This window comes from Miscanthus floridulus, chromosome 1 (assembly GCF_019320115.1).
Source record: "Miscanthus floridulus cultivar M001 chromosome 1, ASM1932011v1, whole genome shotgun sequence".
Taxonomy (NCBI): Eukaryota; Viridiplantae; Streptophyta; class Magnoliopsida; order Poales; family Poaceae; genus Miscanthus; species Miscanthus floridulus.
The window spans coordinates 72,354,804-72,382,648 of record NC_089580.1 but is presented as its reverse complement, the minus strand read 5'-3'; the positions used below and the strand labels follow the sequence as shown (position 1 = coordinate 72,382,648).

At 44.2% G+C, this 27,845-nt stretch overlaps 2 protein-coding genes across 2 annotated transcripts; both read left to right on the top strand.

The window, feature by feature from the left end:
* Positions 1–527: 527 nt before the first annotated feature.
* On the top strand, positions 528–1,589 carry LOC136536046 (probable glutathione S-transferase GSTU6). The gene is made up of 2 exons (XM_066528470.1): positions 528–875; positions 979–1,589. The coding sequence occupies exons 1-2, from the start codon at positions 546–548 to the stop codon at positions 1,351–1,353; spliced, it is 705 nt and encodes a 234-aa protein (XP_066384567.1). The 5' UTR covers positions 528–545; the 3' UTR covers positions 1,354–1,589.
* Positions 1,590–18,433: 16,844 nt separating this feature from the next.
* On the top strand, positions 18,434–19,495 carry LOC136536063 (probable glutathione S-transferase GSTU6). Its single transcript, XM_066528480.1, has 2 exons — positions 18,434–18,781; positions 18,885–19,495. Exons 1-2 carry the CDS (start codon positions 18,452–18,454, stop codon positions 19,257–19,259), a joined length of 705 nt encoding a protein of 234 aa, XP_066384577.1. The 5' UTR covers positions 18,434–18,451; the 3' UTR covers positions 19,260–19,495.
* Positions 19,496–27,845: the final 8,350 nt, after the last annotated feature.

Sequence of the window (27,845 nt, the reverse complement as noted above, 5' to 3'; positions counted from 1 at the left end):
GAAAAAAAAAATAGATGGAAGAAAAAAATTGACTGAAATTTTGTCTCTTTATTATTTTGTAGATTATGGTGGACGAAAATCTAAAGTGACCAGAAATTTTGCTACTCTAGTATCATGGAGGATTGACATGGTTCTGAGATATAAGATTTCAATGTTCTGACATCTCCCTATATTTGGTATTTGCTATCATTTTTATTCCTTGCTTTCCCCTTATCGATTTCGAGGTCAAGCAAGCGGGCGGGTCAATGGGCTAGAGTACTGTAAAATGCAGAGCTGGCACCAATTTTTATTTTACTACTTTCTGTAATTTGCTTCTTCTCCAAGGAGTTGAAGAGTCTCCGGTCGTTCCAAATCACAGCATTGCTTTGGTGCACTACAACATTAGCTTCAATCAAAAAGTAAAATGATAATGATAGTAGCAATCAATCTGGTCAAACATGGAAGTTTGACTAAGTTTAAAAAAAAAACATTACTTATAGCACCAAACTGTGAAGCTAGAATCCTTCTCAGGAGCAGTCGTAGAAACAGGACAATCACAGACAGAGATGGCCGGAGAAGACGACGGCGAGCTGAAGCTGATCGGTCAGTACGGGAGCGCTTTCGTCACCAGAGTGAAACTTGCTCTCAGCCTCAAGGGCCTGAGCTACGAGTACATCGAGGAGGATCTGAGGAACAAGAGCGAGCTCCTCCTCCGCTCGAACCCAGTGCACAAGGCGGTTCCCGTGCTGATCCACAGAGGCAAGCCTATCTGCGACTCGCAGGTCATCCTGCAATACATCGATGAGGCCTTCGCCGGCACCGGCCCGTCCCTCCTCCCGGCTGACCCCTACGAACGCTCCGTTGCCCGTTTCTGGGCTGCCTACATCGAAGACAAGGTTTTTGTTTGTTTTTTTAACCTTAATTAATCTCCTGTTATCTGCTTCGAATTTCTAAATAGCTCCAGAATTTGCATCTAACAACATGCTTGCGCGCGCGCAGCTGGTGCCTCCATGGGATCGAGTGTTCCGGGCGAAGACGGACGGGGAGAGGGAGGAGCCGCTAAAGCAGATGTTGGCAGCAGTGGACACTCTGGAGGGAGGCCTCAAGGAGTGCTCCAAGGGGAAACCCTTCTTCGGCGGCGACAGCGTCGGCTACGTGGATGTTGTTCTGGGTGGCGCCGTCTCGTATGCCAAGGCACACGATGCGCTCTTTGGTGCCAAGCTCATTGATGCCGCCAAGACGCCGCTCCTGGCGGCGTGGATGGAGCGCTTCTGCGAGCTCGACGCGGCCAAGGCGGTCCTGCAGGACGTGGATAGAGTGGTCGAGTACGCCAAGATGCTGATCGCCAAGAATGCTGCCAGGGCTTCAAATTAATAATTGATTGAACCGGCAATCAGGCATGGTTTTCTGATGCGGATTGCAAATAGTAATACAGTGTTGCTGGTGGCTGTATTTGGCACAGTTGACCGATGTGATTATTAGTGTAAGGAATGCTACGTTTTGTGCATTCATTGTGTTATCGTGGAGAGTCTTACGTTTTGTACCAAATGAGTCTTGTATTTTTTTTAATCCATTTGTTTTTGTCATGGTTTATTTTACATTATACGAAAGTGGACAGTGGAAGTAGTACTTCTTTGTGCATAGCATCCTTCTCAAAATCAGAAGGTTATCTAGCTTCTCTACTTCAGTGCAGTTGATCGTCCATACGAATGTAATAAAGAAATAAACATTTGGGGCTTCATCCCTTACTACGACAGAAGATTGAGTGCGTTCGGCTGGCTGGCCGCGTTCGGCTGGGCTGGCCGGCGCACTCACAAAATCACCGCACCACAAGTGCATCTGCGGAATTAGGTATGAAAATTGCCTCTGCTCAAAGTGAAGTTGCATGTAAGTTTCCAAGCCTTGATCAGCGAAGCATGGTAGATGAAGTTCTAAAACCAAATCGTTGAAGTTTAATGGTAAGTTCCATGTTAAAAATACTAGTTTGACAAACTCCAATTATTTAAGATGTTTCACGATTATACAGTCCCGGAGAAGGTAACAAATTTATGGATTTTGTCTTCTTTGCCCTCATTTGAGTCGATAATAAAATTGTTATTTCCGACATGGGAAGTAATATCTATGGAACCGGAAGCATGAAGTTGCCTGTATTCGGAGCCGAACCTAAAATACGAGTCTTAAGGGTCTGTTTGGTTGGAGGCATGCTAGGCGAATGCTAACACATCATGGCCCTAGGCCCCTAGAAAATCCAAAAATGGACGCCTGGGATGCATGCCTAGTCTAAGCAAGGTTTTTTTTGGCCATTAACCAAACAGGCACTAATAGACCCAGATAGCGAGGGGGGGGGTGGGGGGGTGTCAGATGTGCCTTGATGAAAAGAAAAGATTGAGATATTTGGAAAGAGGGGCGAGGAAGATCACTAAAGTTGCATGCTTCGACTGGAAGCTACAGTATGCCCCCAAGTTCTTGGACAACAAAGTCGGCTCCGACCCAAAACTCAATGCAATCAGCATAAAAAATTGTGTTTTATAGTGAAATTGGACACCGCTGTCAGAGCTTGACTTGTGGGGCAATCACCATTTCGCATGAGCGATGAGACACGCGCATATGCTTTTCGCGCAAGACAAGCGCCAATCACCTACCGCAAATGCAGGAGTCTTGTTTTCTGCTCTTTTAATTTTTCTTTATTTACAGCAGCTCAGCTGCTAGTGCAAGACGCACTTGTCCTTCGAAATTCGAATGCAAGGGATGGAGCCACTTCATAGACAACGTGAACGACTGGACGTCCATGATTGTGCCTTTAGGGAGAGAATAATTGGGTTATTCAACTCAAATAGAGCTCCATTCCTCTGCTCGTTTGGGTCAGGACTTGCAGCACAAGTCAGGTGCTCCATCCAGTCTCCTCCTTCCAATCACTTACAGCGTGTTTGGTTTATGGATTAGATCCGTCCGGCATGGGTCCGCTCTGCAAGCATGTAGAATCAGGTCGTCCGTCACTTTACCGAGGAATGGGTTGGCTGAGTTATTAAACAGAGCAAGTTGGTGACGCATGGCATGGACTGACAACGCAAACCAAACACCATTCTTAGCCTCGGATTTAGGTTCGGATGATTCTAGACCTAACGAACCGGCAAACCAAACACGCCGTAAAACAACTGCCCATGTTTATAATGTCTTCATTTGAGATATCAAAAGGTGCTCTAAAACAACTAGATTATTACCGGTCAAGATTCATTTTTAAGCAAGGCAATAATAATAAGTGTTAGATATATGGGCTAGGGGTATCTGCACCGCCCGTATATGTGACTATCACCAGGCTATTGGCCTAGCAACCGCAAAGAAGGAGGCACACAAGGGCTGGCGCGGTCGACCAATGTGGAGATCAAGGCAAGCCAAGACAAGCGTATCTGGATAAAAGCCAGGATTGCGCATATCGTGTAACAAACTGAGAATCCAATCTGTTAGCCCGATCGCCCTCTCTGTAACCCTACCCCCTCTTCCAATATAAAGGGGGTAGGGACCTCGGGCTCGGGATCCATCTTCCGCTATTTCAATCTACTACATAGCTAGGAGTAACAGCCCATGTAATTGAGCATACGAATACAAGAGCAGCTGCACCACTGGATTAGGGTTTAGCGCGCCACCGCGACTCGAACCAGTATAAATCTTTGTGTCTCATGTGCTACCATCTGATTCCGTCTGTGTGATCATGTTGCTAGGCATTACTGGAGCTAAATAATCCGACAGTTAGAGCGCCAGGGGCCTTTCGTGTACAAATCTAATATGTTTCAGATGGGAATTTCTTCGTCAACATCATCCATGACAAATCGGCATCTGCCGGCGGCGGCGCTCGATGTACCGATCGGCAACGTGACGCCCAAAAGAACTACGTCTCTACGTCTCCAAGCCTCGGTGGCAATGAGCAACGCCCCTTGCACCCATGTACTAGCGGTGGTAGATGTCGCCGAGTCCATTTGCTGATGCCCCCTCCACGCCGACAATATCATCATCGGCTCGATCTCATGTTGACACGAGATGCAGTCATCATGCCTTGGCGGCGGCACCTACTAGTATGTTCTTATTATATATTAAATTACATCTATTAACCACGAGCAGGCAAAAGATGTGCAGCCTCTCGAGCCATGCGAGTCGATTGCTAGTAATCGTCGAAGATATCGAGGCTTGCCTGTGCACCCTCGGCTGGGATTCGATCATCTATGTTTTGTGATACGACTCCAACACCAGATTAAACACGCCCAACTATAAAAGCTAAGTTAGATTTTTTATCTACAATTAAATATTCTTATATTCTTGCATATCTCTCGATATCTCCGTTTGTCTTTGTGACCATGAATAGCAGATGCGGCTCACACCATCGACTCATCATCGTCGATTCGCAGGTCCCGCGGCATCCTTCGTCGTCGCATCTCGCTATCAACATCGTTGGCTCATCGACCACGTCGCTGGGCACGATCTAAAGGAGGACGTACATCTACAAAGAGATATGCAATGATCTGATGCTCGTTAGCACTTTCAAGATCCGACCCCAGCTTGAGATCAGGACGTCCAGCTGCCCATTAAACAAGCTAAGCTATATTTTTGTTTCAATTAAATATACGACACATGTATATCCCCTGTACATCTCTACTTGTCTACATGGCAATTATTAGCAGGAAGCTAACTAAGTCCCTCGCCGACAATGTGGATCCCGTCGTCGTCTCGCGGCGGCCCTTTGCCAGCACATCACGGCTCTTGTTGTCGTCCCTTTCGGCGGCACTCGTCGTTCAGTCCTCAGGCCACATCGCCAGCTCGCCAACATCGCCTTCTCATTGGCGGCTCTGGTCATCGACAACATGGATCTCGTCGTCGGCTTGTCGTCAGCATGCCGTGACACCCGTCGACTACGCTTCTCGTCATCAACAATGGCTAATCCAGCACGCGGTCGATAAGCTCTCCCGAGTCGAACACGTCCACTTGCCGAGCAAGCTAAGTCATGTCTTTTTTATTTCAATATTCTTTGGAATATATGCCCCCGAATCTCTCTGTGTCTACATAGATGTTGTTGACAGGAGTTCGGCGCATCTCTCGTGTCATCGACACGTCGTCAGCATGCTGTAGCCCTCGCCGACGGCTCCGATCTCACCGTCAACCATAGTTGCACTTGTCGTTACTGGCTCTCCTTATCCTCACCGTGCAACACCATGCACGCATGGGTGTACGCACATGTATGTATCACGCAGGCGAGGACGGAGGCTTTTGTGATTAGACTCCAACGTCATCAGCTTAGCTAAGCTAAGTCGTACTTTTTGCTTTGATGAAATATTTATTTGGCACAAATATGTCTCTGAATATCTTCTCGTGTCTTGGTGACTATCCTCGACAAGAATTCAGCCACCTCTGTCATCTACACGCGGCACTGCCCGCCGTTACACGATGGCATCGTTTCTGGTAGCGCAGAGTTTTGTTGTCGACAACATGAAGCGGCCCTCGTCGTCAACTCGCCGTTGTCCCGCGGCAGCCCTCGTCAACGAGACTCGTCGCCCCTCATCGACAACTGCTACTCGAGCACGTCGACGACAGACTTTCTCGACGTCTTGTGATGGCTCTCGACTTCATGCCATCTCTCTCGCTGCGACAACACTCGATATCGACAACAATGACACCAACGTCTAGTTGATCAGCTAAGCCGTTTCCATAATTATTTTTGTTATGTTATTTTTTGCTTACTTTCTACTAAGTTACCTCAAACTCAATAGAAACTCGGTGGCTACTAAACATAATAATCACACTCAGGGCATGTTTGTTTTTTTCTCCGCGATTTAAGTACATGCATGATACATTCTATGTGTGAAGCTTTGTCACGACAATGACTTACGCCACAACCCAACATTGTACGGGTCACGCCATCACGTGGCTGACAAACTATGCACGGGGGCTATGGTCTAGTTAACCAAGTGCATAACACGCCGAGTAATTCATAAAGGGAAAACAACATCAAGGAGAGAAGGCAACAACCTTTAAAACTGCATTAAGTACTTTTATGACACATGTTCTACGTAATGCGCTTTGTTGGTCATGATGACCTATGCCGCAAACCCAACGCTACATGTGCCGCATCTCGACGGTTAGCACGGGGGCTACGGTCTAATCGACAAAGTGCACAACACAATGAATATAGCTCATAAAGAGAAATTAACACCTGCTTCACTACATGTTTATCTTGTTCGACTACCGAATAAATACCCACTGATCTTGTCTTCATGTTGTAAGGTGTACAATAACAAAGGCTATGTCGACAACAGCGAGTCAGCCGTGCTGCCTCCACCTACGTCGACGCGCCACCTCCGGGCACTCAGTCGGCAACAATCCTCGGGTACTCCCTCGGGGGCTATCTCGAGCCGGTCACGCCGCCGCTGTCTACTTCGACAACAGCGAGTGTGCCGTGCTACCTCTAGCCATGTCGACACGTCGCCTCTAGGCACTTAGTCGGCAATGACCCACGGGTACTCCCTCGGGGGCTACCTCGAGAAGGTCACGTCGCCGCTGGCTACGTTGACAATAGTGAGTCAACCATGCAGCCTCCAGCTACGTCGACAAGCCACCTCCGGGCACTTCGTCGGCAACGACCCTCGGGTACTCCCTTGGGGGCTACCTCGAGCCGGTCACGCCACCGCTGGCTACATCGCCGTGCTGCCACCAGCTACGTCGACACGCCGCCTTCGGGCACTTCGTCAGCAACGACCCTCGGGTACCCCATCGGGAGCTACCTAGAGTCGGTCACGCTGCCAGCATCTACGACAAGCTACAATGCAAGCGTAATAACTCTCCTTCTCTTCCACTATTTTTATAGGTAGGGGACGCGCACGACCAATGGAATTCCAACAATCTCTCCAAGCAGTGGTGCCAATTCAGCCTAGGCCACGTCCCCACGATCTCTAGGAGGGACGCCTTCCATGAAAAATGCGTGGGGAAATGAGCCGCCAAAACCGACACCTCAGCTTCAACGAGAAGGAATCCATCCGCGCAAACACGGAAACCGTGGGGCCTAATGGCCCAAAACTGACACACCATCACCCGAGCTGGGGCAGGTGAAAGGTCCTAATGGCTAGTGGGGGTTGAATAGCCTATTAAAAAATTTCTACCACAACACTTAGCAAACCGGTTAGACAATTATGAGGCGAAGCAAGTGTTGCGCTAGCCTACTAAAATTGCAAGCCACCTACCACAATTCTAGTTTCTATAGTCTCTATCCACACAATAGCTATGTCACTACACTAAGTTAGTGTGCTCTCAAAGGCTAACTAAAGAACCACACTAACCAAACTAACAAGCTCTCACAACTAGCTGCACTAAAGAGCTTGACAACTAGTTTGCGGTAATGTAAAGAAAGAAAGCAAGATGGTTATATTGTCGAGTCGAGGAATGAACCAATCAATCACAAGAATGTATACCAATGAATACCAATCACCTTAGAATCAAAAGTTGACACAATGATTTTTTACCAAGGTTCACTTGATTGCCGACAAGCTACTCCTCGTTGTGGCGATTCACTCACTTAGAGGTTCACACGCTAATTGGCATCACACGCCAAACCCTCAATAGGATGCCACACAACTAACACAAGATGAGGATCACACAAGCCACGGGCAATTTACTATAGTACCTTTTGGCTCTCCACCGGGCAAAGGTCAAGAACCCCTCACAATCATCATGATCGGAGCCAGAGACAATCACCAACCTCTGCTCGACGATCCTTGGTGCTCCAAGCCATCTAGGTGGCGGCAACCACGAAGAGTAACAAGCGAATCACGCAGCGAACACGGACACCAAGTGCCTCTAGATGCAAACACTCAAGCAATGCACTTGGATTCACTCCTAAACACACAAAGATGATTAATCAATGATGGAGATGAGTGAGAGGGCTTTGGCTAAGCTCACAAGGTTGCTATGTTAATGCAAATGGCTAAGAGAGTGAGCTTGAGCCGGTCATGGGGCTTAAATAGAGAGCCCCCACGAATAGAGCCGTTGGCTCTCTATTCTCTAAAAAGTCGAGGTGACCAGACGCACTGGTCGTATTGACCGGACATAGGACCCCAGCGTTCGGTCGTGCGATGCACACCACGTGGCCCCTTCTTCAAATGCTAATCGCTTGATCTCAATGGCCATCAGTACATTTAAGTTATGACCGGACGCGCTGCTCGAAGTGACCGGACGCACCAACACTGGCGTCCGGTCGTTTCTAGTAAGGTTCCACTCGTGATCAGACGCGTCCGGTCATGCCCGACCGGACTCAACCAGCGTTCGGTCACTCACGGTCTCCTCTGTGTGCCGCTACATCAGCAGGACCAGACGCTGAACAGTGTTCAGCCAGAGTCCGGTCGCCTGCGTCTGGTCAAGAGACTGGGGGCGGCCTTTACTGTGCCCCACTGACCGGACGTAGGATCCCAGCGTCTGGTCACTGTGTGACCAGTGTCCGGTGCACTCAGTGAAACCTGTTTTTTCTGTACAGGGCGCCGGTGGCACCATCGGACACTCCACCAGTGAAGTTTCTTACCCTTGCTCCCAAGTGCTAAACACAATGTGTATCACCTTGTGCATGTGTGTTAGCATGTTTTCACAAACATTTTCAAGGATGTTAGCACTCCACTAGATCCTAAATGCATATGCAATGAGTTAGAGCATCTAGTGGCACTTTGATAATCGTATTTCGATACGAGTTTCACCCCTCTTAATAGTACGACTATCGAACCTAAATGCGATCACACTCGCTAAGTGTCTTGATCACCGAAACAAAATGGCTACTACCACTTATACCTTTGCCTTGAGCCTTTCGTTTTTCTCTTTCTTCTTTTCAAGTCCAAACACTTGATCATCACCATGACATCACCATCATCATGTCATGATCTTCATTTGCTTCACCACTTGGAATGTGCTACCTATCTCATGATCACTTTGATAAACTAGGTTAGCACTTAGGGTTTCATCAATTCACCAAAACTAAGCTAGAGCTTTTAGCAGGCGAGTGATCTGACACTCAAATTAGATGCTCAACCTGGCTCACCCCTTTAGCAAGTGTAAATGGTAATGATTCATTCACTACTGACCCTACCATACCAGAGTCAAGGGGGGTATTTGGGAGGGTCACAGTATGATCCCAAAACCTCTAACACTCCGTCTCACATAAATATCCCAATACCCGGACGAGCGTGAAGTACCTTATTTCAGTGGATGTGTGCCCCTTCGTGGGAAACCAGAAAACTGATTAGCCCATGGTTGTAGCCAAAGTACGAGCTCTTGGAATATGGGAAAAGATTTTATAACGTGCCCATGCTGGTCAGGCAATGTACTGTTGCCTCTATTTATTAGGATGCGGATGCTCACTCGTTCTACCCATTATCAGCTCAAAGAGTAACATACGCAACTGCCGACAACTGCTCACGCGTTCGTTATTCGCCCACAGCGGCTCCCGACCCAGGACGCTATTATATTGGCCTCAAGGCTCTGAGACAATGACCTTGCTTCTTCCACTAACGAGGCTCACAAAAATTCGAGATCACATTGCTTAACGTGTCTCGAATAAAAACATGATGCCCTTAGTGTATGTTAACAAATAGCTCAATTCGAGTCATCTTAAAAACCAACTAGTATAGTGATGTGTGAAATGATAGCGATACGATTACCCTGTCTTGACTATTTGTTCTTCGATTAGAACTTAATGAAGCGCAACCACTAGCTGACGCCAAAATACACCAAGAATCAACTTCCCGAGTAACACGGTGCAATCACCCAATCTCGGCGTTAACAACGTCCTGGAAGCCATGCTTCTGGTTAGAGGGTGCCACCACCCGAATACGGTGTTCGCAACGCCTCAAGAGCCACGCTTCTAGTTAGAGGGTGCCACCACCCGAATAAGGTTTCCCGATATGGGGTGTACCACCCAAGCCAGACGCTCACAACAGCCAGGGAACCACGTTCCCTAATAAATAAATGGTGCACCACCATCGTCCTTGGTACCTGAGGAGAGTTCTCGGAACCCGAGAAATGCTCTTGGTACCCGAGAAGCTACATACTAGCTCCTCAATACTTGAGAATATCGAGCTACGCTACTCATGACCTCAGTACCCGACGAAAAAGCTCACTGCCACTTATAGTATACAGAACTTGCAGGGGTCTTCGACGTCCCGAGGACTAAAGCTACGAGCTAGCTTATCATTAAGTCCTACGGGGGCCACTATCAAATATATGGGCCAGGGGTACCCGCACCGCCCGTATATGTGACCATCACTAGGCTATCGGTCCAGCAGCTGCCAAGAAGGAGGTCCACAATGTCGGCCCCTCATTTTGAGAGTCCTTGAATATACGTATTTGTGCTAGGATCACACATAAATATGCTCAACATACACAAAAATGGTACACCAATTTAATGGAAAACTACCGAGCTTTATTGATATTAATAAAAGGGTCTTACAACAGTGGCCCGAAGGGCATTGTCGTGGGCTTACATAACTAGCAGAAGTCTATTGCCGCGGAGCGGTATTTTATTACATGGTGGTCTCTAGTGTGATGGTATAATACATCGTATCAATGTCCTATTCCACAGACAAGCTTGAGCGCGGTCAAAACCCTAGCTTCGATGTCATCTTCCTATGATCGTAATCCTCACGTAACTCCTAATCCTCATGGTGTGTCTCCTCATCGTAGTCATGGTCTTCCTCGGTGCCAAAGTCTGTGAGTCAACAATGGGTGAGTACATATGTACTCAGCAAGCCCTAACCATAGGGTGGAAATAGAAGTGTAGTGGTGATTATAATTAAGGGTTGGGTCCTAGCGGAGCATTACCATTCCCACTAGGCCCTGGGTTAGCGTCAAATTGCATTATTAGTTTTATTACACATAAAAGTAAATCTAATCATAGTATCACGTCCTAGCATCTGCCCATTTCATGGACGTGGCTATTCGAATAGGTTTAATAAACTTTGCAGAGGTGTTCAAATTTCCCCACATGATAGACACAAATCCCTTCCATGATCAGTGGATGAAATAGGCCTAACGAAACCCCGTACCCGCTTGGGTGCTACCCTAGATTTCCATATAACTCTACCGCGACTTCTTAGGGGCTGGAAAACACACTAATTTTGGGAGGATATCTAATCATCCCATCATATAATCTCAGACGATACCCAATCATCTCAACATAATAGTGTCGATTATACCAAATTATCAAAATAAACAATAATAATATGGGCTCGAATGCGGCCAAAATCAAAGGGCTTAATGTGGAGGATCACATAGCAAGCACGCCAACCGGGCCACGGAAGATCACATAGCATCCGTGCCTTCTCCTGATATTCCGCTGCCAACACCGACCTCCTAGTAGAAATTATACTTCTATCTAACGGGGTGTGAGATCAAGTCTACCCATATTAGACATGTGGTTGTACATAATATCTCACTAGGCGAGAGGGACTATGAACTGGTCCTTATGTGACCGAGGCAAGTATCTCCCACAAGAACCCTCTCCAGGCTATCTTGCCAAGATAACTTATCCCACATAAGTTACCTCCACTCACCCCCTGTCGGGTTTAGTTCTGGTTTACCAATTTTAAGTTCCACAAATTATTATTCCTAAGTTCATTCATATCATGGAGCTCATAAAATAACAAGATAACTATTTATCTTATTTCAACATTAATCATATCACAACAACCAAGCTCATATTCCGGGATAATAATTTAGTTAATCAAGTTTATACGTTTGGTAACAATTAAAGCAAGATGGTAGTAGGAAGGGGGGCTAGGACTTGCCTTCGCAGTTGTCTCCTTCCGTCACGTCTACATAATCCAGGTCCTCGTTCTCCTGGCAGTCACCGTCGTCTGTCGGGCGTAGCTATCGAATAAGACTACCGCCAAACACAAAATAAAGGAGCAAAAGCAAACATAGAATAATATGGTGGTACCAGGTAAAATGCATAGAGCTAGATTTTAGATGAATTTTAGAAGTGGTTTCATGTAAAAATGACCTAGGATGCGAAAGTTATGTATTTTAGAAGTTTATTCTATAGTTAATTAACTAGGTGGAATTTTATATGTAATTTCTAGTGCATGAAAATATGTGCAAAATACATGATTAAATTCCCTAATGCAACTAGTTTATTTACAATTTTTTGGGAATTTTTCTAAGCTAGGAAAATAGATCTATAGCCTTATGTGTACACTAACCGATCCAGCCATAGGGGCACAGCTCGCCGGGATCCAGCCATAGGGGCGCCGCGGCCAGGCCGCTCGACGGCGGCGCGCTCACCTGCTGGGGAGTGCGCACGCCGGTGAGGGGGCCGGCGACGGCGCCAGGGCTCCACCGATTCGCCACTTGAGTCGCTCGGTGCTGCTGTGGCTGCGCTGAGGAAAGAGAGAAAGAGAGCGGCGAAGACAGAGAGTGGAGAAGGCCGAATGGTGCTAGGGTTCAAGGGTGCCGCAGCGGTCGCCGGTTTTGTTCCTGCGATGCGCGTGGACGGCCGTCGGATCGGCGCGGACGGCCGAGATTGAGTGGGCCGTTTCGCGGCCCAGGCGGGAGCGCGCGGCAACGCGGCATTGGCGGCCTAGGCCCAGGTTGCGGCCTAGGTGCGGCCGGGCGTCGCGAAGAGGTGGTGGGCCACGCTGTTTTGCCGGCCGGGCTGAATAGTCAGTACTGTTTGAGTCAATTTTGTTTTTCCTTTTCCAGTAAAAATTTTTATTTCCTGAAAAATGGAAATTGGCTAAAAAGAAAATAGAAAAGAGGATTTTCCTGTGGGTAAAATTCAAGAAAATGAGTTCATTTTTTCTGCTGCATATTTAAAGATATAATTTTTATTATTAAATTCGAACCAACGGAAGAATTTATTTTTGAAAATGGATATGTTTTAAATTGATTATAATATTGTTGTTATTCTGACCAACGTTGATTAATGGCAATATTATGATGTTTTGTCTTGCATTAATTCTATTTCTGCCTAACGGTGATATAGAATTAATGTAGAGAACAATTATATGTTTTAATTTTGACCAACGTTGAACTAAGGCATGCAATTGTTGTTATTATTATTTGTGTTCTCACACTATTTGAATTGTGTTTTCAGGCGGATACAACTTGATGAGTTGTATTAAAGAGATCCCCACTCTAAAAGGGGATAACTACATTGAATGGAAGAAAAAGATCGACTTGGCCTTCATATTGGCTGAGGTGGACTGGGTAGTCACCACACCGTGTCCCAAAGAACCTGTGGCACCGGTGAGGGAGACAGATGTGACTGATGCTGCATGGTAGAATAGAGAGCGGGACTTTACTCCCGTAAAGATGTCTTTTGACCTTAAAAATAGAAAGTGGGTCACAACTAATAAGAAATATTTGGCTGTGATAAAGAATATAATTGAGCCTGCAATAGTGGGCTCAATTCTAGACTGTGACACGGTCACAGAGTACCTAGAAAGAATAAAGAGTCAGTTCACTGGCTCTTCAAAGACATATGCAACCTAGCTGATCAAGCAGCTGGTCACAGAAAGGTACTCTGGTGGCGGCAGTGGCGTTAGAGAGCACATACTGAGAATGAGCAATTTGGCATCTAAGCTCAAACCAATGGATTTGGCACTCAAGGATAAGTTTTTTATTCATTTGATTTTTGCTTCTTTGCTAAAAGAATTTGATACCTTTATTGTTAATTACAACATACAGCCCGAGAAATGGAATTTAGAAAAGCTCATAGCCATGTTTGTGCAGGAGGAGGAAAGAATAAAAGTTTCATATGGTGGTACTGTCAACTACCTAAAAGATAAGAAAAAGAACTATAATAACAGCTCTTTCTTCAAGTCATCTCGAAAGGGTCCCATGCAACAGTCTCAGAGCAAGCAATTCCCAGTGGATAAAGACCAGTGTCTCTACTGTAAGAAGACGGGACATTATAAGAAGAATTGTCCCGATTTCCTAAAGATAATTATGAAAAATAAAGGTGAGAACATTATTATGTTCGTAAATGAATCCTTGTATGTCAAGTTTTTAAAATCTACTTGGTGGATTGATTCAGGTGCAACTATTCATGTTACTAATTCATTACAGGGATTCCGTTCGATGAGAACTTTACAAAGAAGCGAAAGTTTCATTAAAGTCGCAAATGGAGTACAAGCAGATGTTGAGGCCGTTGGCGATCTTCCGCTAGAGCTTGCTGATGGCTTCATACTTTTTCTTAGAGATATTCTTTATGTACCTTCTTTGCAAAGAAACTTGAATAGTGTATCAAAGTTGGACCATGATGGTTATGATTGCCATTTTGAAAATGGCAAATGTCAGATATTGTTTAATAATAGATGTATTGGTCTTGCCTTCCGACAAGACGAGCTTTATTTTTATCACTTCGTGAAAATCTGAATTCCGTATGTGATGTGAATGAGAATGTATCCTCATCGAACAATGCAAACAGAAAACGAAAGAGAGCTCATGATGCGTTGTCAAAATTATGGCACTGTCGTTTATGCCATATTTCGAGGAGAATAGAAAGACTAGTTAAGAATGATATTCTTCTCCATTAGAGCTCTCAGATTTAGAACAATGTAGAGATTGCATAAAAGAAAAGTGTGTAAAGAAAATTAAGAAAGATGCCAAACGAAGCGTAGGAATTCTACAGATTATTCACACAGACATCTGTGGTTCCTTTCCTGTAAAGAGTGTGGATGGTTTTGATTCATTCATAACATTCACAGATGATTTCTCCTGTTATGGCTACATTTATCCAATCAAAGAAAGAACAGAAGCATTGGATAAATTTAAGATATTTAAGGCAGATGTTGAAAACCAACACAATTTGAAGATAAAGATAGTCAGGTCTGACCGTGGTGGGGAGTACTACGGTCGGCATACCCCATATGGACAAGTTCCTGGACCTTTTGCAAGGTTCTTACAGGAGAATGGTATAGTAGCCCAGTATTCCACACCGGACAAACCTCAGTAAAATGGAGTAGCTGAAAGGCGCAATCGTATCCTGATGGATATGGTGCGCAGTATGATAAGTTACTCCACTTTACCGATGAGTCTGTGGATAGAGGCGTTAAAAATCGCCATTCATATTCTCAATAGAGTACCAAGTAAGTCGGTGCCCAAAACACCGTATGAGTTGTGGACAGGAAGAGTACCCTCACTTAACCACTTGCGTGTGTGGGGGAGCCCTGCTGAGGCTAAAGTTTTTAACCCAAATATTGGGAAGCTAGATTCTAAAATAGTGAGTTGCCATTTCATTGGCTACCTAGAAAAGTCAAAAGGTTTTTGTTTCTACTGTCCAGATAGACATACAAAGTTTGTGGAAACGAGACACGCTGTCTTCCTAGAGGATGAAATGATGAGGGGGAGCATGGTTGCTCGAGAAATTGACCTTGAAGAGAAGCGGGTGTATGCACCCACTCCAATAATTTATAAGCCATTTTTCTCACTACCTGCTGTTGCTGCACCGATAGTACAAGACACTGTGGTGCCAGCACCTATTGTTATCCTGCCTGTGGCAACAATGAATGATGATGAGGAACTTGTTCCTCAGGATCCTATAGAACCTATTGCCACACATGAGGGGGAGCAACAACAGTCTCAAACAGAAAATGTGCCAAATAAGGAGGCCCCTAGAAGGTCTTAAAGAGTTAGAAAATCAGCTATTCCTGCTGATTGTGAAGTGTACAACACTGAGGAATTTCAAATGGAGGATGATCCCACCTCATTTGAAGAAGCCATGAAAAGTGATCATTCATCAAAGTGGCTTAAGGCCATGGAAGATGAAATGAAATCAATGAATGCAAATAAAGTTTGGAATTTGGAGATAATTCCTAAAGGAGCCAAAACAGTAGGCTGTAAATGGGTCTACAAAACAAAATTTGACTCTCAAGGGAATATAGAGAGATATAAAACCTGACTTGTGGCAAAAGGCTTTACACAAAGAGAAGGGATTGATTATAATGAGACCTTTTCTCCAGTCTCATGTAAGGATTCCTTCAGAATCATAATGACATTAGTGGCACATTACGATTTAGAATTACATCAGATGAATGTAAAGACGACATTTTTCAATGGAGACTTAGAGGAAAATGTTTACATGGCACAACCAAAAGGTTTTATCATGGAAGGAAAAGAACGATTGGGATGCCGCCTAAAGAAATCCATTTATGGATTAAAACAAGCTTCAAGACAGTGGTACTTGAAGTTTGATCAGACAATAAAGAATTTTGGGTTTAAAGATAATGTTGAGGACAATTGTGTCTACGCAAAGTTTAAAAATGAGAAGTTTATCTTCCTTGTCCTGTATGTGGATGATATCTTACTTGCTAGCAGTGATGTCAGTCTACTACTGGAGACAAAGAAGTTTTTGTCCTTAAAATTTGATATGAAAGATCTTGGTGAAGCTTCGTTCGTTCTAGGGATCGAGATTCACCGAGATAGAAGAAAAGAGGTATTAGCACTGTCACAAAAAGCATACATAGAAAAAGTCTTAAAGAAATTCAGTATACACAAATGTAGTCCCTCACCTGCTCCTATAGTCAAGGGCAATAGATATGGGGATTTTCAATGCCCTAAGAACCAATATGAGATCGATCAAATGAAAGTGGTTCCATATGCTTCAGTTGTCGAAAGCTTGCAATATGCTCAAGTGTGCACGCGCCTTGACTTGGCATTTGTTACTGGGTTACTTGGCAGATTCTAGAGCAATCCTGAAATAGAACACTGAAAATTGGTAAAGAAAGTCTTGCATTATTTGCAAAGAACGAAAGGCCTCATGATGACGTATAGAAGATCTGATTCACTCCATATAGTGGGATATTCAGATTCTGATTATGCGGGAGATAATAGAAAATCCACGTCTGGATATGTATTCACTCTCGCAGGGGGAGCTATTTCATGGAAAAGCTCAAAGCAAACCGTCACTACATCGTCCACAATGTATGCCGAGTTTATAGCGTGTTATGAGGCAACGGGGCAGGTGAACTGGCTAAAGAAGTTCATACCCGGTTTGAAGGTGGTTGACGACATCAACAGACCACTGAAGTTATACTGCGATAATAATCCAGCAGTACAGTATGCTCACAACAATAGGTCAAGTGGTGCTACCAAACACATTGACATAAAGTATTATGTTGTGAAGGATAGACTCCGGGATCAAATGATAAGTCTTGAGCATATAAGTACCGAAAAGATGCTCGCGGATCCGCTTACAAAAGGCTTACCACCCAACGTGTTCAGAGAACATGTAGCCGACATGGGTTTAAGGGAAAGCCTATGATTCCTGTACTATAAAGGGCCCAAAAGTTAAAGTAACTATTTCAGATCAGAGACGTGCATTGTAGCTGTTAAATCTATCGGCGATTGACCGTGACGATGAAACATGCTCTATGCATCATCTGTGAAGAAATGAGAAAGGATAAAAGGATTGAAGTTTAAAGTTTAAAGATAAAAGTAATAGTGTGAGATCAAGAGGGAGAATGTTAGATTGATCTCCCAACGGCCTATTGGGCCTTGGTCACGCGCCCTGATGGGGGGCGCCCAACCTTACATGGTTGGTGGGCCCCCGTCGCACTGCGCTATATAAAGTGGTGGGGGCCGGTGGCTCAAGGTACGAGGTTCACCGTAAGCCAATCCGCCCCACCAACAAACCCTAAGTCCGATCTAGCAAGGGTACGCAGCCAGCGACGGGAAGACGCCACCGTCATCACCGTCGGCTTCACTGCACCTCACCGCATCGCCGGACTTCACCGACTCTTCCCCAACCACCGCTGCTCGTGCACAGACTGCACCAGCGAACCCGATGGAGGCCTCTGGATCTACTCCTTCCGCGGTGTCATGTCGTAAGACCTAAACTACCCATCTCTGTTTTTTTCTCTGGTAGTACTAGAACTAGTTCTAGGTCTTTGATCTATCATGCACCCCAGCTAGATCCCTACCTAGACGATCCGAATAGCATAACAAAATTTTGCCTCTTTATTATTATGTAGATTAGAGTGGACGAAAATATGAAGTGGCCAGAAATTTTGCCTCTCTAGTATCATGGAGGATTGACATGGTTCTGAGATATAAGATTTTAATGTTCTGACATCTCCATATATTTGGTATTTGCTATCATTTTTATTCCTTGCTTTCCCCTTATCGATTTCGAGGTCAAGCAAGCGGGCGGGTCAATGGGCTAGAGTACTGTAAAATGCAGAGCTGGCACCAATTTTTATTTTACTAGTTTCTATAATTTGCTTCTTCTCCAAGGAGTTGAAGAGTCTCCGGTCGTCGTTCCAAATCACAGCATTGCTTTGGTGCACTGCAACATTAGCTTCAATCAAAAAGTAAAATGATAATGATAGTAGCAATCAATCTGGTCAAACATGGAAGTTTGACTAAGTTTAAAAAAAACATTACTTAGCACCAAACTGTGAAGCTAGAATCCTTCTCAGGAGCAGTCGTAGAAACAGGACAATCACAGACAGAGATGGCCGGAGAAGACGACGGCGAGCTGAAGCTGATCGGTCAGTACGGGAGCGCTTTCGTCACCAGAGTGAAACTTGCTCTCAGCCTCAAGGGCCTGAGCTACGAGTACATCGAGGAGGATCTGAGGAACAAGAGCGAGCTCCTCCTCCGCTCGAACCCAGTGCACAAGGCGGTTCCCGTGCTGATCCACAGAGGCAAGCCTATCTGCGACTCGCAGGTCATCCTGCAATACATCGATGAGGCCTTCGCCGGCACCGGCCCGTCCCTCCTCCCGGCTGACCCCTACGAACGCTCCGTTGCCCGTTTCTGGGCTGCCTACATCGAAGACAAGGTTTTTGTTTGTTTTTTTAACCTTAATTAATCTCCTGTTATCTGCTTCGAATTTCTAAATAGCTCCAGAATTTGCATCTAACAACATGCTTGCGCGCGCGCAGCTGGTGCCTCCATGGGATCGAGTGTTCCGGGCGAAGACGGACGGGGAGAGGGAGGAGCCGCTAAAGCAGATGTTGGCAGCAGTGGACACTCTGGAGGGAGGCCTCAAGGAGTGCTCCAAGGGGAAACCCTTCTTCGGCGGCGACAGCGTCGGCTACGTGGATGTTGTTCTGGGTGGCGCCGTCTCGTATGCCAAGGCACACGATGCGCTCTTTGGTGCCAAGCTCATTGATGCCGCCAAGACGCCGCTCCTGGCGGCGTGGATGGAGCGCTTCTGCGAGCTCGACGCGGCCAAGGCGGTCCTGCAGGACGTGGATAGAGTGGTCGAGTACGCCAAGATGCTGATCGCCAAGAATGCTGCCAGGGCTTCAAATTAATAATTGATTGAACCGGCAATCAGGCATGGTTTTCTGATGCGGATTGCAAATAGTAATACAGTGTTGCTGGTGGCTGTATTTGGCACAGTTGACCGATGTGATTATTAGTGTAAGGAATGCTACGTTTTGTGCATTCATTGTGTTATCGTGGAGAGTCTTACGTTTTGTACCAAATGAGTCTTGTATTTTTTTTAATCCATTTGTTTTTGTCATGGTTTATTTTACATTATACGAAAGTGGACAGTGGAAGTAGTACTTCTTTGTGCATAGCATCCTTCTCAAAATCAGAAGGTTATCTAGCTTCTCTACTTCAGTGCAGTTGATCGTCCATACGAATGTAATAAAGAAATAAACATTTGGGGCTTCATCCCTTACTACGACAGAAGATTGAGTGCGTTCGGCTGGCTGGCCGCGTTCGGCTGGGCTGGCCGGCGCACTCACAAAATCACCGCACCACAAGTGCATCTGCGGAATTAGGTATGAAAATTGCCTCTGCTCAAAGTGAAGTTGCATGTAAGTTTCCAAGCCTTGATCAGCGAAGCATGGTAGATGAAGTTCTAAAACCAAATCGTTGAAGTTTAATGGTAAGTTCCATGTTAAAAATACTAGTTTGACAAACTCCAATTATTTAAGATGTTTCACGATTATACAGTCCCGGAGAAGGTAACAAATTTATGGATTTTGTCTTCTTTGCCCTCATTTGAGTCGATAATAAAATTGTTATTTCCGACATGGGAAGTAATATCTATGGAACCGGAAGCATGAAGTTGCCTGTATTCGGAGCCGAACCTAAAATACGAGTCTTAAGGGTCTGTTTGGTTGGAGGCATGCTAGGCGAATGCTAACACATCATGGCCCTAGGCCCCTAGAAAATCCAAAAATGGACGCCTGGGATGCATGCCTAGTCTAAGCAAGGTTTTTTTTGGCCATTAACCAAACAGGCACTAATAGACCCAGATAGCGAGGGGGGGTGGGGGGGTGTCAGATGTGCCTTGATGAAAAGAAAAGATTGAGATATTTGGAAAGAGGGGCGAGGAAGATCACTAAAGTTGCATGCTTCGACTGGAAGCTACAGTATGCCCCCAAGTTCTTGGACAACAAAGTCGGCTCCGACCCAAAACTCAATGCAATCAGCATAAAAAATTGTGTTTTATAGTGAAATTGGACACCGCTGTCAGAGCTTGACTTGTGGGGCAATCACCATTTCGCATGAGCGATGAGACACGCGCATATGCTTTTCGCGCAAGACAAGCGCCAATCACCTACCGCAAATGCAGGAGTCTTGTTTTCTGCTCTTTTAATTTTTCTTTATTTACAGCAGCTCAGCTGCTAGTGCAAGACGCACTTGTCCTTCGAAATTCGAATGCAAGGGATGGAGCCACTTCATAGACAACGTGAACGACTGGACGTCCATGATTGTGCCTTTAGGGAGAGAATAATTGGGTTATTCAACTCAAATAGAGCTCCATTCCTCTGCTCGTTTGGGTCAGGACTCCATCCAGTCTCCTCCTTCCAATCACTTACAGCGTGTTTGGTTTATGGATTAGATCCGTCCGGCATGGGTCCGCTCTGCAAGAATGTAGAATCAGGTCGTCCGTCACTTTACCGAGGAATGGGTTGGCTGAGTTATTAAACAGAGCAAGTTGGTGACGCATGGCATGGACTGACAACGCAAAAACCAAACACCATTCTTAGCCTCGGATTTAGGTTCGGATGATTCTAGACCTAACGAACCGGCAAACCAAACACGCCGTAAAACAACTGCCCATGTTTATAATGTCTTCATTTGAGATATCAAAAGGTGCTCTAAAACAACTAGATTATTACTGGTCAAGATTCATTTTTAAGCAAGGCAATAATAATAAGTGTTAGATATATGGGCCAGGGGTATCTGCAGATCAGAGTTCGCCAGACTTGTGAAATTATACAAGCATCTATCTGCAGATCAGAGGAACAGGATATATTCATTCGGTTTTGGTGGGTCGCTTCAGATATCACGCGAGACTATTCCAGCAGAGTTTGCCAATTAGCTCATGGTTGATTGCTTTGACTTTGAGTCTTCTCAACTGCTGTTTCCTGGGAAGGGCAGAATTGCAGTAACAGCCAAGGCGGTGCATGATACATTCCAGCTGCCAAACAAGGGTGATGAAGTGAAATACGACCTTGATGTGTGGTATGGTAGCCTCCGATCTTTAAATACCTCAGTAGAAATACTCCATATTTTCTAATGAGGACAATTTTCTGGTTCTGATATGCCAAATAAGTAGAACTCTACTTGAACCCTAGAAATGAAACTAAGAATTCCCTTCCGATAGCCACAAGTGATCGAAGATGAGATAGTGATCCTTTTATTATAGTTTTCAGTCCAGCAACATCATAGCGAAGGTCAATAGTTCTATGCAATTCATAGCATTTACCATTTCTGTATGCTAAATCGACAATTAGATTGCTGCTACCCTACTGTTTTTCAAGCATTATGAGAAGCAATTAACAAATTCGAGTAGGCAGTTATATATTATTTGGATAGCATTTTAAATGTTCAGCTCAAGCAGTTTTTTGAACATTTCGTGTGTTATGTGATAGACTCTCTTTTTTGCTGGAACTAAGTCTTTCTAAATCATTGCAGATAAATTCACAAGCCAAATGGATTAGGTTCCAATCGATTAACAAACTTAATTTTTTTCTGAATCAACTAAACAACTGTGGTTCCTGGCTCAAAAATTCCTTTGCTTATTTCTCTGGACACTTTTGGAGAAGTGTGACTTGGTTGACTTGCAAATCCCATACTTATCCTTCCTCTTTGTCTTGAGCAAATCCTTAGTCTATTTTCAGTCTATTTTCCTTTTCTTTGTGCTTTTTTTTACTTTTGGTCTTTCTAAACAGCCTGTTCGTTTGGCTGTGGCTTGTCGTAAACGATAGTAAATTTCCAGCCGGAACAGTATTTTTCTCTCACACAAACCAGCCAGCAGTACTTCTTTACAAACCAGCAACGATACGAACCTGCGAACCGACATGCTGTTTATGTTTTGCAGTGTAGCAGCAGGACCAATGACAGCTCGATCGGTTGGGGTATCAGGGATACTAGTTGAGATACCAGTATGTAAATAAGTACATATGTGGTGAGAGAGTACATTTCATGCCTCTTTTCCTAAATATGTACTTCATTACTTTCATGTAGGCAACTTATACTAAATCAACAAGCAAATTATTCATATTAGCTAAGCATTTTTTATGTTCTAGGTTTTAATATTTTTTTCCTGTGTTCTGATTATTAGCCATTTGCTTCTACTAGAATACATCTTTAGGAAACTCATGCTTGGTTCTGTATTCTTCATGGGTACGGTGAACTGAAATCTATACAATAGTATAATAAGCGTGCAATCCAAAAACTCCGTCTCCTCTCTCCGATCATTGTTACCGGCACAGTCAACGTGCGATGGGTTCTCCCTGGTGAACAGTAACGGGTTTTTCGTAAACAGTAACCGGGTTTTGGAACAGTAACGGGTTACTATGAACAGTACTTACCAATTAAGGAACAGTGCCGCCCTGTTTTTTCCCTTTTTTTTTTTTTTTTGGACGCAATACAAATCTTTTTTCCCCACTATTACCCGCGCAAAGCGCGGGGTTCCCTGCTAGTTTAGATATGCATCAGCAATTGTAGGGCTTACAAAATGTGATGTTTCCATACAGATACAAAAGGAGGCTTGGTTGTCAAGCTCAAACTGCGACCTAGGCAGGTGGAGGTCTGGTTCCAGACACATGACTGGGTACACCCAGTCATTCAAACGGTCCTTCCTAATTCCTCCATATTACGCAAGATCTGCCATGGTAGTGTGGCTGGTTATAAACACTAGACAAAACTATATACTTGTTTAGGCAATAAAATGATTTTTAAATAGGGAATGATACGGTAATAGACATGCAAAATAATTTGGTTTTTTGAACTTTTTAGAAAGAGAAAAGTGTACTAAATTATGCAAAATAACATGGTTTTATGAGCTCGGTGTATCAAATTACTAGTACATTGTTTTCTGATCATGCAGTCCTAAATCATGTGTTGTATATTGAATCATGTGCTACTTCTGATTAAAATTACATATTTTGATTACGCAGTTGTGCAGTTCTCTTGCCTCTAAAAATGTTTTTTCTGAATGATCTGTTTTTTTTTCAGATTTCGCACGAAGAGATTGCAACGGGAAAGAAAAAGTTATCAAACATTCATAAAAAAACTCTATCAAACATTCATAGAAAATGAGGGCCAAGATAATACTTACCTATTTATGTTTTATCCTTCTATAAATTTTTAAAGCTATAGTTTATTTTAAGAAGACTACAACATCCATAATATTTAAGCTAATGTTGGCAATACATGATGTCTTATTAAGTACGTATCAGATTAAAATACAATCTTGATAGATTTTTTCTTCTATTGCAAAGACAAACATATTTACTTTTAAATATATCGTAATTTTAATTTCATACATCTATTCGTTGGTACAGTTCAATATCGAGTTCGGATGACTTTCTTTCTGAACCCATAAAATTTTGTAATTCTATTTTTTATTATATATATAGTCAGTAAGGAGTTAGTTGCCAACGTATCAAGGATTGCCATATCTGTTGATGATTACAATAGAAGAACTCTCCTAATTTTCCACATGATTGCCCCCGTCGTGTCTTTTCACTGGTACATGCATAAAGTTTAGTCACATTTGTCTAGACTAAGAACCAGTTTGGCACCGCTCCTGCGTGCTCCGGCTCTGGCACTGTTCACGCACTGTAGCCGGAGACGCAGGAGCTGCAAAAAACGAGCTCCGCCGGCTTCATGAACAGTGCCAGCGAACAGTGACGACGAAAAAGTAGGAGAGAGAAAAACAGCTTCAATGAACAGTGTTGCTACAGTATAGAAGAGAGAAAAACGGCTTCATGAACAGTACCAGTGTCGATGGAAGCCGGAGCCATCGGAGCCGAAACAAACGAGTCCTAAACTGGACAACAAACTGCTCAAGATTTCATGTTACGATTTGATTAATTATATTGGACCATTGACTATATCATATTGTAATAAGAAAAATTGTTTTAGTTTAAAACTACATCAATGATTTACCACATCAATAATTTAGTGGTGAAATTATCTATTTTATAAAGAAAGAGGTCTAATTGCTCAAGTACCACAATATTTGTTTATTAGTAGTTTTTATATTTATGGTGAAAATAAGAAAAAAGGGTAAATAAAAATGGAAAAAGAATATAACGGAAGAGGCTTTTCCCTTATTTGCTTGTTGATTTTTTTCTGTGTTAATTAAAAGCCTGATAGATGAAGTGAGGTGGTAGCCGGAGCGCTCTGGTCTATGACGTTTGGGACCAAAACAACAATAGATCAAAACAATAATTGTGGAATTTGAAAATAAACGGCTTGGACTTTATGTCTGATCGGACAAACTGAGTCGAGGATGAGCTTGCCGGGTGAAAAAGTGCTGCATACGTGATTTAAAAAGGAAATAGGTGACTCGTTACCTGCATATGAGGTGATTTGTTTATGCACGTAATTGAATAGGTGTATGCTTCCGTGATTAGCCAGTTTTGACTTTTGAGTAGGAGAGAGCGACGTCGATTCGGTCTCTGTGTTTATCACCGTAGGAAGGAAAATAATACGGCCAAATCTGTTGCAACCGAATATTTAGATTAGGATTCGCTTGTAACGTTTCCTTTTTCTGGCCGATTTTGTTTTCCTTTTTGTTTCTATTTTTATCTTCCAAGCGTACTGTACCAGAACTCTATCTCATAATCTTTGCATTCCGTATATAAAATGAATATTCACAATTCACTCGTAACGTTTCCTTTTTCTTATGTTTTTTGAATCGAACTCCATATCGCGCTATACAAGAGCTATTCTAACTCGTATGAGCACGGTTATATATAGAAGTCCAGACGGAAGAAACTCTCCATTGTTCGGTAGTTAGAGGTAGACGGACAAAAAAAATAGATAGACGAAAAAAATAGGCTGAAATTTTGCCTCTTTATTATTATGTAGATTAGAGTGGACGAAAATCTGAAGTGGCCAGAAATTTTGCCTCTCTAGTATCATGGAGGATTGACATGGTTATGAGATATAAGATTTCAATGTTCTGACATCTCCATATATTTGGTATTTGCTATTTGCTATCATTTTTATTCCTTGCTTTCCCCTTATCGATTTCGAGGTCAAGCAAGCGGGCGGGTCAATGGGCTAGAGTACTGTAAAATGCAGAGCTGGCACCAATTTTTATTTTACTAGTTTCTATAATTTGCTTCTTCTCCAAGGAGTTGAAGAGTCTCCGGTCGTCGTTCCAAATCACAGCATTGCTTTGGTGCACTGCAACATTAGCTTCAATCAAAAAGTAAAATGATAATGATAGTAGCAATCAATCTGGTCAAACATGGAAGTTTGACTAAGTTTAAAAAAAACATTACTTATAGCACCAAACTGTGAAGCTAGAATCCTTCTCAGGAGTAGTCGTAGAAACAGGACAATCACAGACAGAGATGGCCGGAGAAGACGACGGCGAGCTGAAGCTGATCGGTCAGTACGAGAGCCCTTTCGTCACCAGAGTGAAACAGGACAATCACAGACAAAGATGCTCTGTCTGGTAGTGATTTGAGTCGATAATAAAATTGTTATTTCCGACATGGGAAGTAATATCTATGGAACCGGAAGCATGAAGTTGCCCGTATTCGGAGCCGAACCTAAAATACGAGCCTTAAGGGTCTATTTGGTTGGAGGCCTGCTAGGCAAATGCTAACACATCATGGCCCTAGGCCCCTAGAAAATCCAAAAATGGACGTCTGGGATGCATGCCTAGTCTAAGCAAGTTTTTTTTTGGCCATTAACCAAACAGGCACTAATAGACCCAGATAGCGAGGGGGGGGGGGTGTCAGATGTGCGTTGATGAAAAGAAAAGATTGAGATATTTGGAAAGAGGGGCGAGGAAGATCACTAAAGTTGCATGCTTCGACTGGAAGCTACAGTATGCCCCAAGTTCTTGGACAACAAAGTCGGCTCCGACCCAAAACTCAATGCAATCAGCATAAAAAATTGTGTTTTATAGTGAAATTGGACACCGCTGTCAGAGCTTGACTTGTGGGGCAATCACCATTTCGCATGAGCGATGAGTCGCGCGCATATGCTTTTCGCGCAAGAGAAGCGCCAATCACCTACCGCAAATGCAGGAGTCTTGTTTTCTGCTCTTTTAATCTTGCTCTTTTAATTTTTCTTTATTTACAGCAGCTCAGCTGCTAGTGCAAGACGCACTTGTCCTTCGAAATTCGAATGCAAGGGATGGAGCCACTTCATAGACAACGTGAACGACTGGACGTCCATGATTGTGCCTTTAGGGAGAGAATAATTGGGTTATTCAACTCAAATAGAGCTCCATTCCTCTGCTCGTTTGGGTCAGGACTCCATCCAGTCTCCTCCTTCCAATCACTTACAGCGTGTTTGGTTTATGGATTAGATCCGTCCGGCATGGGTCCGCTCTGCAAGAATGTAGAATCAGGTCGTCCGTCACTTTACCGAGGAATGGGTTGGCTGAGTTATTAAACAGAGCAAGTTGGTGACGCATGGCATGGACTGACAACGCAAACCAAACACCATTCTTAGCCTCGGATTTAGGTTCGGATGATTCTAGACCTAACGAACCGGCAAACCAAACACGCCGTAAAACAACTGCCCATGTTTATAATGTCTTCATTTGAGATATCAAAAGGTGCTCTAAAACAACTAGATTATTACCGGTCAAGATTCATTTTTAAGCAAGGCAATAATAATAAGTGTTAGATATATGGGCTAGGGGTATCTGCACCGCCCGTATATGTGACTATCACCAGGCTATTGGCCTAGCAACCGCAAAGAAGGAGGCACACAAGGGCTGGCGCGGTCGACCAATGTGGAGATCAAGGCAAGCCAAGACAAGCGTATCTGGATAAAAGCCAGGATTGCGCATATCGTGTAACAAACTGAGAATCCAATCTGTTAGCCCGATCGTCCTCTCTGTAACCCTACCCCCTCTTCCAATATAAAGGGGGTAGGGACCTCGGGCTCGGGATCCATCTTCCGCTATTTCAATCTACTACGTAGCTAGGAGCAACAGCCCATGTAATTGAGCATACGAATACAAGAGCAGCTGCACCACTGGATTAGGGTTTAGCGCGCCACCGTGACTCGAACCAGTATAAATCTTTGTCTCGTGTGCTACCATCTGATTCCGTCTGTGTGATCACGTTGCTAGGCATTACTGGAGCTAAATAATCCGACAGTTAGAGCGCCAGGGGCCTTTCGTGTACAAATCTAATATGTTTCAGAAGGGAATTTCTTCGTCAACATCATCCACAACAAATCGGCATCTGCCGGCGGCGGCGCTCGATGTACCGATCGGCAACGTGACGCCCAAAAGAACTACGTCTCTACGTCTCCAAGCCTCGGTGGCAACGAGCAACGCCCCTTGCACCCATGTACTAGCGGTGGTAGATGTCGCCGAGTCCATTTGCTGATGCCCCCTCCACGCTGACAATATCATCATCGGCTCGATCTCATGTTGACACGAGATG